This window comes from Syngnathus leptorhynchus, chromosome 10 (assembly GCF_054491065.1).
Source record: "Syngnathus leptorhynchus isolate UIUO chromosome 10, UIUO_Slep, whole genome shotgun sequence".
Lineage (NCBI taxonomy): Eukaryota > Metazoa > Chordata > Actinopteri > Syngnathiformes > Syngnathidae > Syngnathus > Syngnathus leptorhynchus.
Window position 1 is genome coordinate 3,807,564 of NC_141204.1, and position 14,859 is coordinate 3,822,422.

Here is a 14,859-nt window from a genome sequence, read left to right on the forward strand (position 1 = left end):
GACTTGTACGCAGAATTTGTTTTTAGCTATGCTATTTAGCTATTTAGAATGTACACAGCTCCAGTGCAGATATACAAAAAGAGGCAAGAGTCTACTCGAAACAAGCCTCCGCTAAAAAGATTGTCACGGTAACTTGAGCATTTGACGCTGTTCAACTAATGAACCAGGAACCTAACAGTCGGGTAAAAAAAAAAAAAAAAAAAAAAAAAAAGTCAAATACTGCCGTGTTCCGTTTACATCCACAGTTTCGGTCACTTTAGGGATTCAGACAATGGTAACACAAAAAAAAAAAACAAATCGTGGAACCGTGGACAGAAATGCCATTAGTGTGTGGAAAAAAAAAAAAAAAAAAGTGCCACAGTTGGGCCACAAAGTGTTCATTAGTTGATCCTTCATTTTAGTGCAGAGGTGGGGAACCTTGGTCCAAAAAGTCCTCAGAGGTCCTTACTAAATTTATGAACAAATATGACGTGTCAAAACTTTTTTTTCTAATGGGCCCTCTGAGTTTTTTTATTATTTTCTGCATGTGGCCCATACAATGCTGCAGGCTCCCCACCTCCGGTTTAGTGTTTCTTCATTGCAGCAGTTTCCTTCTCTTCCTGGATTGTTTAAGACAAGTGTGTGCGTGTGCGTGTGTGTGTGTGTGTGTGTGTGTGTTGAAATGTGCAGGGATCCTTAAGCGAGGCTTCTCTGTCGTGGTTTTATTCGTGGGTATAGCTACAAGAGGCAAATAAAAAGGCTTGTCACATTGCTTTTTTTTTTTTTTTTTTTAAAAAACAATTCCAAAGACTTTTTTTAAAATGGCCAACTCAGCAAAATGGCCTGAATTTTGGTCTTACCCCAAGTAGGTTGCGGGGAATGTAGCCTTCTTTGTCTCCCAGGCGCGCCCACCACCACTCGATCTCGTCCTCGTCTTCCCTGCGAAGGACCGTCATGCAGTCCCCCTCGCGGAAGGACAGCTCGTCGGGATTCTCCCCCGTGAAGTCCCACAGGGCGTAGACCACGCCCCTGTTCATGGTGCCCATCTTCTCTTGAACGCCTGGACACCAAAGTGCATTCATCAATCCAAATTCCGTTGAACACGTTGGGTGTTTTAATATCCAACGATTAATCTCTCATAAAGTGGTCACAAGTGACTGACCGTAGAGGAACTGGGAGCACTGGGTGTAACCTTCCTCCATCTCCTCGCACTTGTCGGCTGCCGTCTGCATGTCGCTGTATGTGGTGTTGAAGACGGCGGCGGCCGACTCCACCAGGAACTTGCACACTTGAACGTTGTTGCAGGAGGCGGCGCAATGAAGAGGCGTCCTGTGGTCCGAGAAGAAGAAAGACTGGCTGAGAAATCTATTTTCCATTTCCTCTCAGCAAGCAAGCAGAAATATATTGCTTGGAAGAATCTTAATGGCTTACTTTTATTTCAGTGGGGGAGAAAAATGAGTTCAAAAGTTCTAACTCACCAGCCGTCGCTGTCTGCCGCGTTGACGTTGACGCCGTACTGGACGAGAAATTTGACGATCTCCGTATGTCCGGCGCACACGGCGTTGTGTAGCGCGGTGATGCCTTCGTCGTTGGGCTGGCTCGGGTCCTCCACCTGAGCGTGAAGGCGAGGGAAAAGGTCACGCGGGAACCCCGAACAGAGAACGTCGTGTACATTGGTTTGGAGCGTTTACCTCGTAGATAATTCTCTGGACCAAATCGAACTCTCCCTCCAGAGAAGAGTCGAGCAGCAGGGCCAGCGGGTTGAACTTGACTCGCATGTCGTGGTCGATCCGTTCCGAGCCGGGCTTGCGCAGGTTGGTCCTTTTGCCCTTTGAGAAACAACCGTGGCAAATCAGCGTACTCCTGAGGCGTCTGCTCGACGCCGTGTTTGCGCTCGACTGAAGGGAGGAGGGCTGGACGTGATTTTGCACAAACTAAGCCGAGCAGCGAGAAACAACTTCACCTCTCTTAATTGAGCGTTACGCAACCTGATTAGCCGGACAAAACAAAAAGCTGGGGTCGAGAGAGAAATGGGCCACACCGTCGATTTCGAATTGTCGGTCTTTTTGGGGGGTGTAAATCCTCCTCGGACTATAAACTGGTGTTTATTTTTAACGCAAAGTGTGTTCAAGGAGGAGTGTGGAAATCTGGGGGGAAAAAAAGTAGGCTGAACCTCGACTTAGTGTTAAGTAGAATAAGGAGCATTTTCCTCCAACAAACAATAGCATTGCTTGAGAGGGATTACATCATTATATAACGTTGACCCAGCTCAGGGCTATCGACTCGACAAATCTGCCCGTGACGCCTCGTCACTCAGCGCGACGGTTCTTACCGGGGGAAGAGCGACCTGGCCGGTGACTTCGGGAGCCTTCATGTTAAAGGTGTCCTCTCCCAGGCTCTCCTGCTCTCCTCCGCTCGGGTACGGCGGCGGCGGGTAAGGCGGGAACTCTTCTAGGAAACCTTCCGGAGGCGGCGGAGGGAGGTTTGGAAGCGGGTCGTCCGGACCGGCATGGGCCGGTGGGAAGATCGTGTCTTCGGGGCGAGGGGCCGGGTGTGACGGAGGAGGAGGGGGGACGATGTGTTCTGCGTCGAGGAGGCCGGAGGGCGGCCGGGTTTGCTCGGCGGGAGCCTGAAGGTGAACGTTCCCACCTGGGTACTGGGGTCCCTCCACAGGTCGTCCCAGATCCGCCGGGTGGTGCTCGACATCGCTCAAGGGGCCCGGGTGGTGCGGCCCCACGGGTAGCTCCGCCCCCTTTTCAGTTTCTCCAGCAAAAGTGGGAGTGCCCGGTGTGATGATTGTGGTCTCCATGGCTGCCAGAGTGGTTTTCTGGTAGAGGAGCTTCTGAATGTTGGGCCCGGCGGGTCCCTCCGGCTCCGTGATGGAGCTGCGTTTCTTCAGGGGCCTGGGGGCATTGGAGAGCTTCTTCCTGAGGGCCTCCAGGTCGCCGTCGCTCTGGTGCCGGTAAGGGTTGGAAATGAACGGGAGCAGCTTGGTGGGGCTGAGGGGTCGCGGGATGCGTTCCGTCTCCGCTTGGCCTCCCTCGGACGGACTGGGAGCCGCGTAGTTCGCTCCACTGGGGTCCACCTCGGATTCGTGTGCCGGGGAGCGACGTTCCAGGTAGGGGTTCTCTGGGTGCTGGGAGCCTCCACTGGGAATCACCGGCTTTCCATACACTGCAAATAAAACAGGTGAAGCCAAGCGCATTTCAAGCAAACGCCATATTGCCCTTTTTGTGAAAGGCTTACCACTGACAAAGCCGTTGGTGCGGCTCTGAAACCTGCCGAGGGCCCCCTGGATGCCGGCCTGCTGGGTGTACATGGAATAGATGGAGCTGGCGGCGAGAGTCTGCGGCTTGGAGGAAGGCAGCTCCGGAGTGAAAGGCCGCACGGTGGCTGCGAGCGGAGGGTCCTGCTTCGGAGGCAGGGGGAGCGTCTGGCTCTGGGAGGGCGGGAGAGGGACGTGGCCGTGGCCAGGCTGGCCTTGGCTGTTGTGGGGCTTGGCTTTAGGGAAGGTGCCCGTGTGGAAGCCCTGTTTGCCGTACGGGATGACATTTGGACCTTTTGGTTTGGTAGGCACGGGCGGTGGGACCTTGACTGGAGCCTTGGGAGCAGACTAAGATGGCAAAATGAATTAGACAATGGAATTGTTTAGACAAAAAAATTTATTTGGCTTCTCACCTGGGCATCCCTGACCAAGTCATCGCTGCTCTGGTTTTTGCGGAGCGAGGCGGCGGGAACGTCGGTTGCCTCAAACATGGAAAACGGACGCACCTTCCGATCCCTTTTGGGCTCAGGGTCATCTTATCACGAGACCACATGAAACAGTTTTTCAATTTAAAGCTAAAACAAAAATTCATATCTCCTTTGCACAGTCGTATATTGCTACCTTGGTCTTTGCGAGTGTGAGAAGTCATTCGCGGGAGTGTTGAAGAAGCTGGAACATGACCATTGGACTCCAGTTTTGATGATTGGATCCCTGAGAGACACACAAGTGAGCAGATCATGAAATAAAGTGTTGCTGTTCACATTTAAGGGGCTGATTTTATTCTAAATTAGGTTTAATTCGTCTGACAGCTCCCTCTTAAGCAAACAAACATCACACCGTGGGTATAATCTGAGCCGCGTAACGAAACTCCAACTCAAAAATGAGTTGAGGTTTGCTTTCAAAGGGCACTCTAACTAAGGAGGATCACAAAACAAACAAAAAAGAACAAGGCGTCCTTTCCTCACTCACAAAAATAAACAGAAAGCTAGTGAGAAGCACACCCAACAACACTTTTTTTCTTTCCTCTACCTTTTCTCTTGGCTCGAAGTTCTTTCAGAGGTTCAAGTAAGAACATGGCTTCTGAGGAAGATGCATTCCAAAGGGAACAACACAGAACAAAAAAAAAAACAATATTGGCCTTAGAGCTGGACACATTAGCGGGGGGGGGGATATTTTTATTTTAAATTAGTATTTTTTGGAGAAGAGCAAAATGAAACTAAGAGCAGTCAATAGCTCTCTTTTACAAAGTTCACAGTCTAAAAAGTCACCGCAACAACAACAACAAAAAAAGTCAAGAACTAAATCAAAGCTAATGCTCAGGAACAAACACGGCAAACCAACCGAGGCGGCTAACGCGCTACCTTCCGAGCTCAGAGTGACGTCACGGGCATTGGGAGCGTCACGCTTCTTTGCTCCTGCTGGGGGCAGCACAGTCTAGTCAAATAAATGTCAGTCTGTTGACTTTGCTAACTATTTGTCATCGTCAAGAGTCATTTCGGACTAGTCACGGGAGTGCTGGGCAAACTTCAAAACAAACAGGAGCAGGTCCGGTCTTTAAACCTTCATCCAGCACGCACTCACCTGATCCGGGGATCCCCTGCGGATCGTGCAAAGCGGCGCTGCCGTCGGGGTGGGCCGGTTTTACGAGCAGCTCGTGTCTGGCCGAGCCGCCGCGGGGCAACGTGGACGACTGGATGTACGGGCCGACGGCTGCCACGCGAGACGGACCACCTGACTGCGGTTGACTGGCCGGGCCATCGGAAGGCACCTGGGATAGGAACATCAATAAAAATGAGGATTTTAGCCTTCGGATATCCCGCGTTAAGTTTTGACTCGGAAAGTGATTTCCACCCTGAAACTTCCAACTCAAACAGTCCACCAACATCAAGATGTCAACGAGACGTGCAGATAACGAGAGCAAGACAGAATAACAGATGTTCCCGCCGACGCTAGTTTTGATTACCTGAGGATGTGTGTCTTTTGAAGCCCTCTCTTTACTGGGAAAGCCATTCTTGGGAGAACACAAACACAAACATGGAAGAGCAGTTCAAGGAAAAAAAGTAGTACCCCCTTGGGCTCTGCTGAACTCAGTGACTCAAGAGAGGACGACTCGCTTTTAGTCAAGCTGTGTGTGTTGTGTTGGTGGTCGAGTTGGAGGAGAGAGCAGCTTGGGATGCTTTCTTTCTTTTTTTTTTTTTTCATTCTTTGTGTGGCTGTGAAAAAGACTCGCTCATTGTGATTCCGGGCAGGGTGGGTGAATCACCTCCTCGCAAGAACCTTTTATGGACCCCCTAGTCCTACTTATTGGTACATGATGTATAAAAAAAAGAGGGGGGGGGGGGCTTTTTAGGTTCACTTCATTTCACATTTTACCACAAAGCCTATTCTTTGCCCCCCCCCTATATATATATAAAAAAATAAATAAAAAAAGATGGTTGTGTGCCCTTTAAGGAAAACCGGTCGATCTCGCCCTTTTCCTGTTGCAAGGCAGAGATGATAACATCTCCCCTGACATTACGGCTTGTCTGCAATGTCAGCAGGGCACTTGTAAGTCCACTGGCACGTAACGGGAGGTGTTTACCTCCAGACGAGCCAAAGTGGAACGACCAGCAGAGCCTCACACAGCAAAGAAAATTGTGTTCTGCCCTTAACTCAGTTTGAAAGCGGCCGCTAGAGGGCGCTGCTCCTAAATGTGGTCACTTGAGTAATGCGTGCCATTCTTACAGGTACGTTCTCTTTCTGCTGCAGCGCCGCCTTCTTCTTCCAGAGCCGATCGCGGAGCTCGGTGATCCTCTTGTCCATGGCGGCCGCCTCCATGTTGCGCTTGTTCAGGTTCTCGCGCTGCTGTTGCAGCTTGGAGTTTTGGTCCTGGTTGAGCTTGTTCCTCAGCTGACGAGAGACACCGACGGGTTCAACCTCATGGAAGTGAAGCTTCATTGACGCGGCCTTGTCTTACCTGTAGCTCCTTGTAGAGTCGCTCCAGTTCCGCCACGGAGCTCTGGTGGTCGTGGAATTTGTCCACTTTGCCGCTTTTGAGCAAGTCCAGCTGTCGGCTAAGGTCTTCCACCTTGGACGCCGCCATCACCAGCTCTCTCTGCTTCTGCTGGAAGAGGTTGTTCATCTGCTCGATCTCCTCCACTGCACACAAAAATAAAGTGTTGAGCGGAACAATTGGTTCGTAAATCCACATCTGATGTCGTTTACCTAGTTTGCCGTTGCTGAGGCGCTTCTGCTCCACTTGGCCTTTGAGGGCTCGGACCTTTTTGAGGCGACCCTCCTGGTTCTCGATGTTGTCGCGCAGGCGCTGGAGCTTCTCCTGCTCGGAGATGTGCTGCTGATGACGCTGCTCCTGCTGCTTCAAGTAGCGCAAGCGCTGCTCCTGGTGGCCGCACGTATGTTGCGCTCAAGTACCAGTACAAATATTTGCTTGATTTGTCTCATGAACATGAGCTGTGTGCGTGTTTCTTGAGAATGCAAAGGAGGTATCTATCTCAGGCATCTCAAATTCTAAACAATTCACCTGCAGCGATTCATCTTACCTGTGAGGGTGAAAAATAAAACCCTCTTCATCTTACAATCATCATTTTCTTTTTTTAAACCTAGCCCTCCTTTAATCTCCTTCCATTGGCTGTTACTTTTATCACCGCCACAACCACTTAAGCTCTTCATCCTCCATATCCAATCATCTCTACCGGCCCTAGTCTGGTCCTTTCATCTTCCTTCCATCGCATCGCCGGTTTGTACCTTGGAAGCGAGGAGTTGCTGTTGGGCTTCGATCTGCTGCTGCTGCCTGGCTGCCATCTCCTGTAGCTCGGCTAAAGTCATGTCCATCCTGGGAGTTGACAGCTGGAGGAAAAAGTCATTCAAAAAGATTGAGGACAATAATGACTGCATAAAAAAAAAAAAAAATACTTGCACGTTTATCAATTTTTTAAACAAGAAAAAAAAAAGTCAAAACTTCAAAGTCAAGTCAATAAAGGTCCAATCAAACATAAAAAAAAAGACTTTTAAATTACAATATTAACGTCCTTCAGAGTATCTACAAATATATTTTTAAATATTTGATTCATTTTTTTAAAAACGTGATAGATTCAGGCACTCACCCCATTTTCCATCCTTCGGTCTGAATGGCTTTTCACTCCATTTCTCTTTGGCTCTGAACCTCTGGACCCCCCTAAGGAAGCAACATGGTAGAATACTCTGTCAGACATGACCAAAAAAACAAAAAAAAACCCTTGTCCCCTATCTAGCAGGTGCTGGACGCACATCAGTAGGAAGCCAAACAAAAGACTGGATGCCGCTCAACCATCTCCCCTCCTCTGGGAAACGAGCATTCCTCGGGATTTAACTTCATACATAACCAAAGCGAGCGGTGGGAGGGGTCCCGCAAGGACGCTTATTTTGCTTACACGAGGGGGCGGCGACGCTACAGAGCGCCGGAACAGGTTGCTTACATTTTTTACGGCTGGGGAGTCGAGATCCAATAAAGCCCTGCCCCATGACCAAAGCCTTTTAGCTTGCATAATGGTTTTGGATGACCCTTGACATACTATTACAGTAAATACGCAAACCGGTCAAAAATATAAGACCCAAATACGTAATAAGACTTTTTGTTTTTAAATAGTCAGCTAGCATCATAAAAAAAAAAGGTGCGATGAGTCAACTGTGGGAAAATAAGGGGGGGCTAAGACAACAGGAAGAGAAAACAAGCATCTAATCTCTAGGCCAGACTCAAGCCGTGAGGGGGCAAAGGGGGTTTAGTTACGCAACTAAGGGCTGAGAGGATCGCACACCACCAAGAATACTCCGGTTTTCTTAAGGAAAACAGAAAGGTAACAAGATTATGCCAATTCCACTGGGGAGACGTCGCGTTCTAATGCCGCTCACTCAGTCTTTGAGAATACGAGGCATTGTCTTACCAGATTCCCGACTTGGCCCTCGGTTGTGACGCAGAAAGAAGCGCACCTCCGCCCTGTGTTGTCCCCTTCGTTGGAGCACATCCAGCATCCGCTCTCCATCTCCTACAGCTCGCTCTGCGACGCAAAAGCGGCTCACGTTGACTCGGGTTCAAAGCGCAGAATAAACACAAACGAGCGACACGTCACATTCATTCATCATAGTGACCGAATCAAAGCCGCGTGCGGGTCACGTGACCTTAGCCGACGTGATCGATGCGCTTGCCGATACGGCGCTGAAGTCGTTCATTACCCATTCTGGAAACGATTGATTCGAGCCGTTCCGTATCATAATGTTGCGGTCGAGCAGATGTTGAGAATGGGAGAGAATATTCTGTGCTGCTAAATGGCTTTTGGGCGGTCCGTTCCCCTTTTTTTGCAAAGTCCTCAAACATGATAATTGACGCGGCGTCGCCGTGGTAACACAGACGCAACTACCTCCTTCAAGCTCCTCAGGAATGGATGAGATGCTCAATGAGGTCTGAGTGTTAGTTTGTTGCCGAGATTATGGATCCCATTTGCATTTAAGAGTGTTAAGAGGCCTTCAAAAAAATAAAAAAAATCCCCACACACACACACACAGCTCTTTCTCGGAAACATAAACGAGATGGTCGCTTACCGGATCCGCGCCACACTTCTGACAGGTGACAGTCGGTCTCCCCCGCTTCCTTGCACAAGTTCACCACGTCCCGACACAGCGTTTCCGGAGTGATGGGGACCTCAGTAAAATGTTGATCATTGTTACTGAGGTAAACTGTCAGGAACATCTGCGGACAAAGAGGAGAGAGATCAGTCAAATGTTGATTGCAATCAAAACACTCCTGGCTCAAATCTTCTTCCCTTATGGAAATGAATGGAAATTTCCACACAACTAACACGAACAATTGGCATTTTATTTCAGCCTGTGTGTGTGTCTTCCTTCACTGATAGCAGTATCAGCAGTCCGGCCCACATTCCTCTTTGTCAACACAGAAATCAGAGGCCGGCTTCCAAAATTCCATTTCACCTGCTGCCAAGTATCTGCTAACTAGTGTTGACACCACTGTGACGATTTCCACGGCTTGGTTAAGCCTTTTAGTTTCGATTTGGGCTGGTTTTCGGCTTCGCCTACGAGGAATTGAACGCATCCAAGAACAACTTTATGTCACTGGATCATGGTAAGGGGGGACCCCCCCCCAAAACATTCAATATTGCGCTTTGCTGCCATTTTGTGGCATCCATAGGCAACTACAAACTTTTTGGGGTAGCCGTCAATTCCTCGGCGCTATACTGCCAACGTGCGCATCACTTTGCACTTAAAAGCTTTGTGCACTTCTGCTAAAACTGCATTTAATAGTGGCGTGACAATACATCTGAGACTAATCTAATCTCGTTTAATCTCATGACCGAAAGGCTTTGGGGCCAACAGAGGAATATGCTCTCAGATGTAATCTGATCATACGGTAGAAACGGCAGCTTTGATAAGGCTAAAATAAATAAACAAAAATAAAGGGGCCACAGCGATTTTCTTTATTCCCTCAAATGGATTCTATTCTGGGTATGTTGCGGCCTACGGGGGCCGCCGCGATGGGAAGACACGAGGTCGGCCGGGTCGCAGCTACAAAGGCTTTGTGGGAGCGAGTATGCGAGGCGGCCATAGCTATTAGCTAGAAACTAAACTAATGGAGGTTGCCTTTGTAAGGAGTCACGTTTCCATAGCAACATGCACGTGGTGGTCTTCCCGTGTGAAAGGCGGATGACGACAAAAAAAAGGTCTGTGCCACTAGGGTGCAGATAACGCCAATCGGCTGGTGAGTCATCGGCCGATGAGGAAGCTATAAACAACAAGCGGGATGACGACAAAAGGGACATTTCCTACTCATCGCCATTGCTGCCAACCTGGTTTGTTAGCCAGCGTGATGAACGCCCAGTGACTCGGGGGGTTCTAGCAAAAGCAGGACGGCTGACATCATCAAAACTTCCCAGCAATGTAGGACATTCAAATGACCCTGTTAATATTTGGAGAGTGGAGGAGAGAACACACAGCGAGAGGGGGGGGGGGTGAGAAAACAGTAGAGCCAATTTCTCTTTGCACTAAAGTTAATGTACCAAGGCCAAAATGAGCTTGTAAATATTTGATGCGGGACACTGCAGGTATGTGGACGTTGTGTACATTTTGGTGAATCGATTCCCGAATATAATCTCACTAATTAGGGAATTAATAAATTCTTGTTGACAGTTGATGACAGGCGTGTTTTTTTGCCCTTGGCCTGACAATTTGCAAGGAAACAACATTCATTTGAACAGTGTGTGACGCAAAAAACAACACCTTAAACCGGATGAGGCTGTCAAAACAAACGGAAGAATTTCTCAGAACGTGCGCTGCCGGAGGCAACCGAACGACTGAATAATGAGCAGAACACATGAGGCAAGTACTTTGACCCGAGGCCAAGCTAGGAAGGCGAATCTATTACTCCGATCGTCATAAGAGTTCAGAGACGCGGTTCCCGGCATGTCGGACGGCTACGACAGCTTCAAAATGACAAACTGGCAATTACAGCGCGGCCGTGCCGGCTTGAGCTCAGTCGGCTTTCACTGTTAAAAGTAAAGCTGCGATATCAACGAGGCATTGGAATCGCATCTCAGGGATTAATATAATCTGCTATACATATATTAATATAAAAAAAATACAGTTTCTCAGCAGGCTCAGTATTACAACGATAAGCTTAAGCTTGTTGCAACTCTATAGGCAGCTGACGAATCATGTCGCAAGTGTCCGTTTAAGAGACGTTCTTACAAAGCAAGTCTCAGGTAATGATTTTTTTTTTTTTGGGCGACTCAAAAATTACAAAGTCATTAATCAAGATTGTAGGGAAAGCGGCGAAGATGGGAACAGAATTTGCCATCTTGGAAAAAGGGCTGATAAACTAGGTTGATAAAACAACTGGGTCAGACGTGAAAACAATAGTTGTCCTCTTTATACTTTCATGCTCGTGGGGTGGTATGGAAATCTGGTGGATCAAAAAAAACAAAAAAAATCTTGTTTGCATACCGCTTGGCATGGCACTATATGGGTTCCTAGGAATTCATCAGTGGCTCGCGCTGCTATGACGAATGCGGTTTGAAATCAAGCCAGGTCAGCATTCCGAAACTTACTGAGGCAAACCGAGCTCGAAAACTTGAGAGAAACTTGAGACTTTCGATAGCTATTTGGGCCTTCGGCTCGTTTGGAAGAGCCCGGTGGCAGATGGAACCGGGCTCTTAAGTAGCTTAGGGGGGGGGGGGTTGTTTGGACTGTGAGAAGATCAGAGTTTTCAAACATCAACACCGTGGCCGCAGCCAATCATTTACATCTTCCGGCTAGTGTATCTACCGTCAGAGTTTGAAAATTGCCATTTGAGGAAAAAAATAAAACACCAGCATCAATCTCAATCCACGAGTCCCTCGTTCGCCTTGTCAAGGTCAATTTGCCTCCGAGGATCATCGTTCAAACGTGATATTAAGTTAAGAGGGATGAAAAGCGCTCTGTCGGGCCCTTTAGCTTTTTTTCGCGGAGACGGCCAGATCACAGAGGGGTGGCTTTGTAATCGAGTCACGCCGCAACAACAGGATAACCGGCAAATGTAAGGTCATCCTCTTGCATTCCACATCGGTACTGGCTCGGAAAGGACAAAAAAAAAAAAACAACCCCGCTCCCAGAAAGAATTTATCATCTGCATTTGGAAACTGGTCCAAGTGAGATAAGCTATCCTGATTGTCGATCTGTGCAGAACTACATTTTTTGTGCTCTCAATTACTTCTTTGTATTCACCTCTGCTGGGCAACGCAAGTTGACTTTTCACAACATTGATTTGTGCGGCTTGGCACGATCAAATAATTCGATGCGGCAACCTGCTAAGCTTTGTACACAATAATCGGACGCAATCGAGTCAACTGTCCATCCATCAAATTATTCCATTAATTTTCTCAGCCTTTTATTGAGCGCTCTCGTATCCCTTGGACACAAAAACGTCCAATCAAATGCCTTGAGGGGTAAACAGAGTAAGCAACTCCAAAAGTCGTATCCTTGCCGATTCCTCCGCAGGCTAATCTTAGTGGGCTCCTCTTTTTGCTTCTCGCTGAGGTCAGCAAATGAATCAAGTCACCTCCCAATGTGATTGCTAGCCGGTGGTGGGACACTGCAGCAGCATTTCCCTGGATGGCCGTCAACAGCTGTCCCCCCGCTGGCTGCAGTTTGCCCACTTGACACAGCTCCAATATGTCATCATGAGTCCTTCAAAAAAGGGCAAGGCAGCAGAAAGCGCCCAGATGGACTTTTTGTCTTGGGCGAGACATTTTATAATCAGAACCCTGGTCAACATCATCATCATCTGTCAGGTGTGTGGGACAAACTGAAAAGGACAAAGTCCAGGCTGGTAAAAAACAACAACCTGAACACTGAGCTCCTTGTGTTTCCTCATATTGATGTCCCCCGGAATTGTCCCACTTGGGCGCTAAATTCTGTACGACATGCGGTTGTCGAACTCAACTCGGTGCTCAGAAAACAAATGGACAAACGTAAGCGTAACTTCTCGCAATCGATATTCACTCCCCAAATTCTTCCTCTGAAGATAACAGTCCAAAGCTTCACCGTTGACCAACATGCTTATGTAAGAGCCGTACGGCCCCGGCACAAAGTCTATGAAGAGAAAGCACGCCCGCTTTGTGTTGACACACAAGCGCTCATTTTCCCACCGACGTGACATACCGGAGACATGGTGTTGTGGTTTTGCAGCTAGAAAAAAAAAAGGACAAATATGTACCGACGTGCGTTCAGAAAGGGAAGCCTATCAGTAAGCTGCTCTTTTCATGGGAGAAGAATGAGGAAGAAGAGGTCGGTGAATGTGAACATTGCATCTGGAAAGAAAAAGGCAGGTTTGAATGGAGCGGGACAATAAATCAGCGTCACGTGATTTATATGGCGCAGCAAAAGATGCCTGTCACTTATCAGCACAGAAACAATCTGCTGGCGACATTACACAGCTGAAGAGTCTCTGCGGCTCATTGTGTTCGCTAAAGAAGCCCCTCCCCCTCTATTTACAATCCCGGGAAGCAATTACAACACTGCATTCTCAGTCGCCTCCAGCCCCCCCCTTTGGCCTGTACAAGCAGAGCCACGGGTTACGTGTCTCAGGTCCAGACAATCGGACAGATACTGTTTTGTTTTGATCCCAGGGGCCTCTATCTCATTCAAACACTTGCATATAAATTCAACTAACGTCAGCCGAGGGGGTAAATGTACTTTGATAATGAAAGGACGCCGATATTTACGGCCGGCCACACGCCGGTGGTGGGAAGTAGCGGGCGCAGGTCACACGACAGGAGGAAGTCATCTAAATGCAAGCGAGTTGCAGCCGCTAAAAGTGATTCATTCACTGATTGAGTTGTCTTACTAGAAGCACCAGTCTGAGGAATCCTTAACTATGGACCGTGTAAGATTACTTGACATTTTGCACGTAGCATTTTCCTTCTGTCACACTATCAGGTGTCGGACGACGCTATGAGTGAACATTGCAGAAAAACCATAACAATATGTTCATGAGTGCAAACAGGTGCATTTTTCAAAAAATAGTTTTCATTAGGTTTTGCAGAAAAAGTCTGCAAATCTTCACAATCCTTCCTAGATTGTCCAATGCTGCTTCAATAAATAAATGCATCTGCTCTTAAGAGTCCCAACTAAAGCCAAACAATTTGGATTTAATCGGTGGAGAGCTGATGATTTCAGATACTCGTGATTTGAGGAATTAATGAATAAAATCGTACCTGGAAGTGCCACCGTCGAAAAAAACCTTACGTAACTACCGTGATCTCCCCCACCCATAATATAAATATGGAAAATGTCTCCAGATGATACGGTCAGTGTCAACAGTGACATACGTCACAGTTTACAGTCGAACCCTCAGAGTGGACATGAAAGACACACAACAGCAACCATAGTAACGACTGAACATTCGCCACGTCAAAATGAGCCAACGTTTTTCTGTCACGTAATCATCAAGAACGGGATTATTAACAGGGAGGAAAAGGGTGGCAGTTAATAAAATCACGGAACTCACCGGCATCATTTTAGCTTCGTAACGCATTTAGCTTCAGCATGAATCCACACCACTGGGAGTTTCGACGAAAGCGGCAGCGACTTTAATCCACACACAGTCCCTTGAAGCCGCTTTGGGGAAGGAGTCTTTCTCTTCTCCGTAACACCCGCCGTCCTGCCGTTAAAAGAAGAAAAAAATATAATCTCGAATTATCATTTGAGAAAACCAAACGTCCACTACCTGTTGCAACCAATAACATGGCCTCCCCTAAGCTAGGAAAGTTTCGACTAAGCAACTTTATACACATTCGTGACGAGCCCAATGAACGCATTCAACAAAAATATTTTCTCACCTACGCGACACACGGCTTGTTTATAAACGCACATTCGATTGAATTGAGCGTCTTTTAGGTGATACTTACCCGTGAAAAGACGAAGGTAAAAAAAAAAAAACACAAACTACGCCTTTGATGCACTGCCGTGCTGGTTAGCTCACAGCCGAGCCCAGAATGACGTGACGTAAGGAGGAGGAGCAGGGAGGAAGGTGGCAAAGGGGCGGGGTAGGGGGCGCTACGGCATCTCAAATGTTCAAAAAGGCTCACTCACGC

General features: G+C 48.0%; 1 protein-coding gene across 2 annotated transcripts; it reads right to left on the minus strand.

Annotated features, from left to right (window-relative positions):
* Positions 1-191: 191 nt before the first annotated feature.
* On the minus strand, positions 192-14,797 carry tp53bp2a (tumor protein p53 binding protein, 2a). Of its 2 annotated transcripts, XM_085921957.1 has the most exons (20): positions 14,674-14,797; positions 14,274-14,426; positions 8,819-8,966; positions 8,164-8,277; positions 7,348-7,418; positions 6,989-7,090; positions 6,449-6,623; positions 6,201-6,382; positions 5,969-6,133; positions 5,208-5,255; positions 4,826-5,012; positions 3,866-3,955; positions 3,658-3,779; positions 3,226-3,592; positions 2,312-3,153; positions 1,671-1,808; positions 1,458-1,591; positions 1,142-1,308; positions 840-1,039; positions 192-717 (listed from the first exon to the last, which is right to left on the minus strand). In XM_085921957.1, the coding sequence occupies exons 2-20, from the start codon at positions 14,298-14,300 to the stop codon at positions 676-678; spliced, it is 3,321 nt and encodes a 1,106-aa protein (XP_085778083.1). In that variant the 5' UTR covers positions 14,301-14,426; positions 14,674-14,797; the 3' UTR covers positions 192-675. The 2 variants fall into 2 exon arrangements, with proteins under 2 accessions (XP_085778083.1, XP_085778084.1); XM_085921958.1 differs by lacking the exons at positions 14,274-14,426; positions 14,674-14,797 and adding an exon at positions 13,981-14,238.
* Between the last annotated feature and the right edge of the window lie 62 nt (positions 14,798-14,859).

Coding starts and splice junctions, on each gene's coding strand:
- tp53bp2a (XM_085921957.1), bottom strand. CDS start 14,300: ATGCGTTACGAAGCTAAAATGATGCCG. Junction 7,419..8,163: donor AGGGCCAAGTCGGGAATCTG/GTAAGACAATGC, acceptor TTGCTTCCTTAG/GGGGGTCCAGAGGTTCAGAG. Junction 718..839: donor TTCCCCGCAACCTACTTGGG/GTAAGACCAAAA, acceptor TGCCTCTTGTAG/CTATACCCACGAATAAAACC.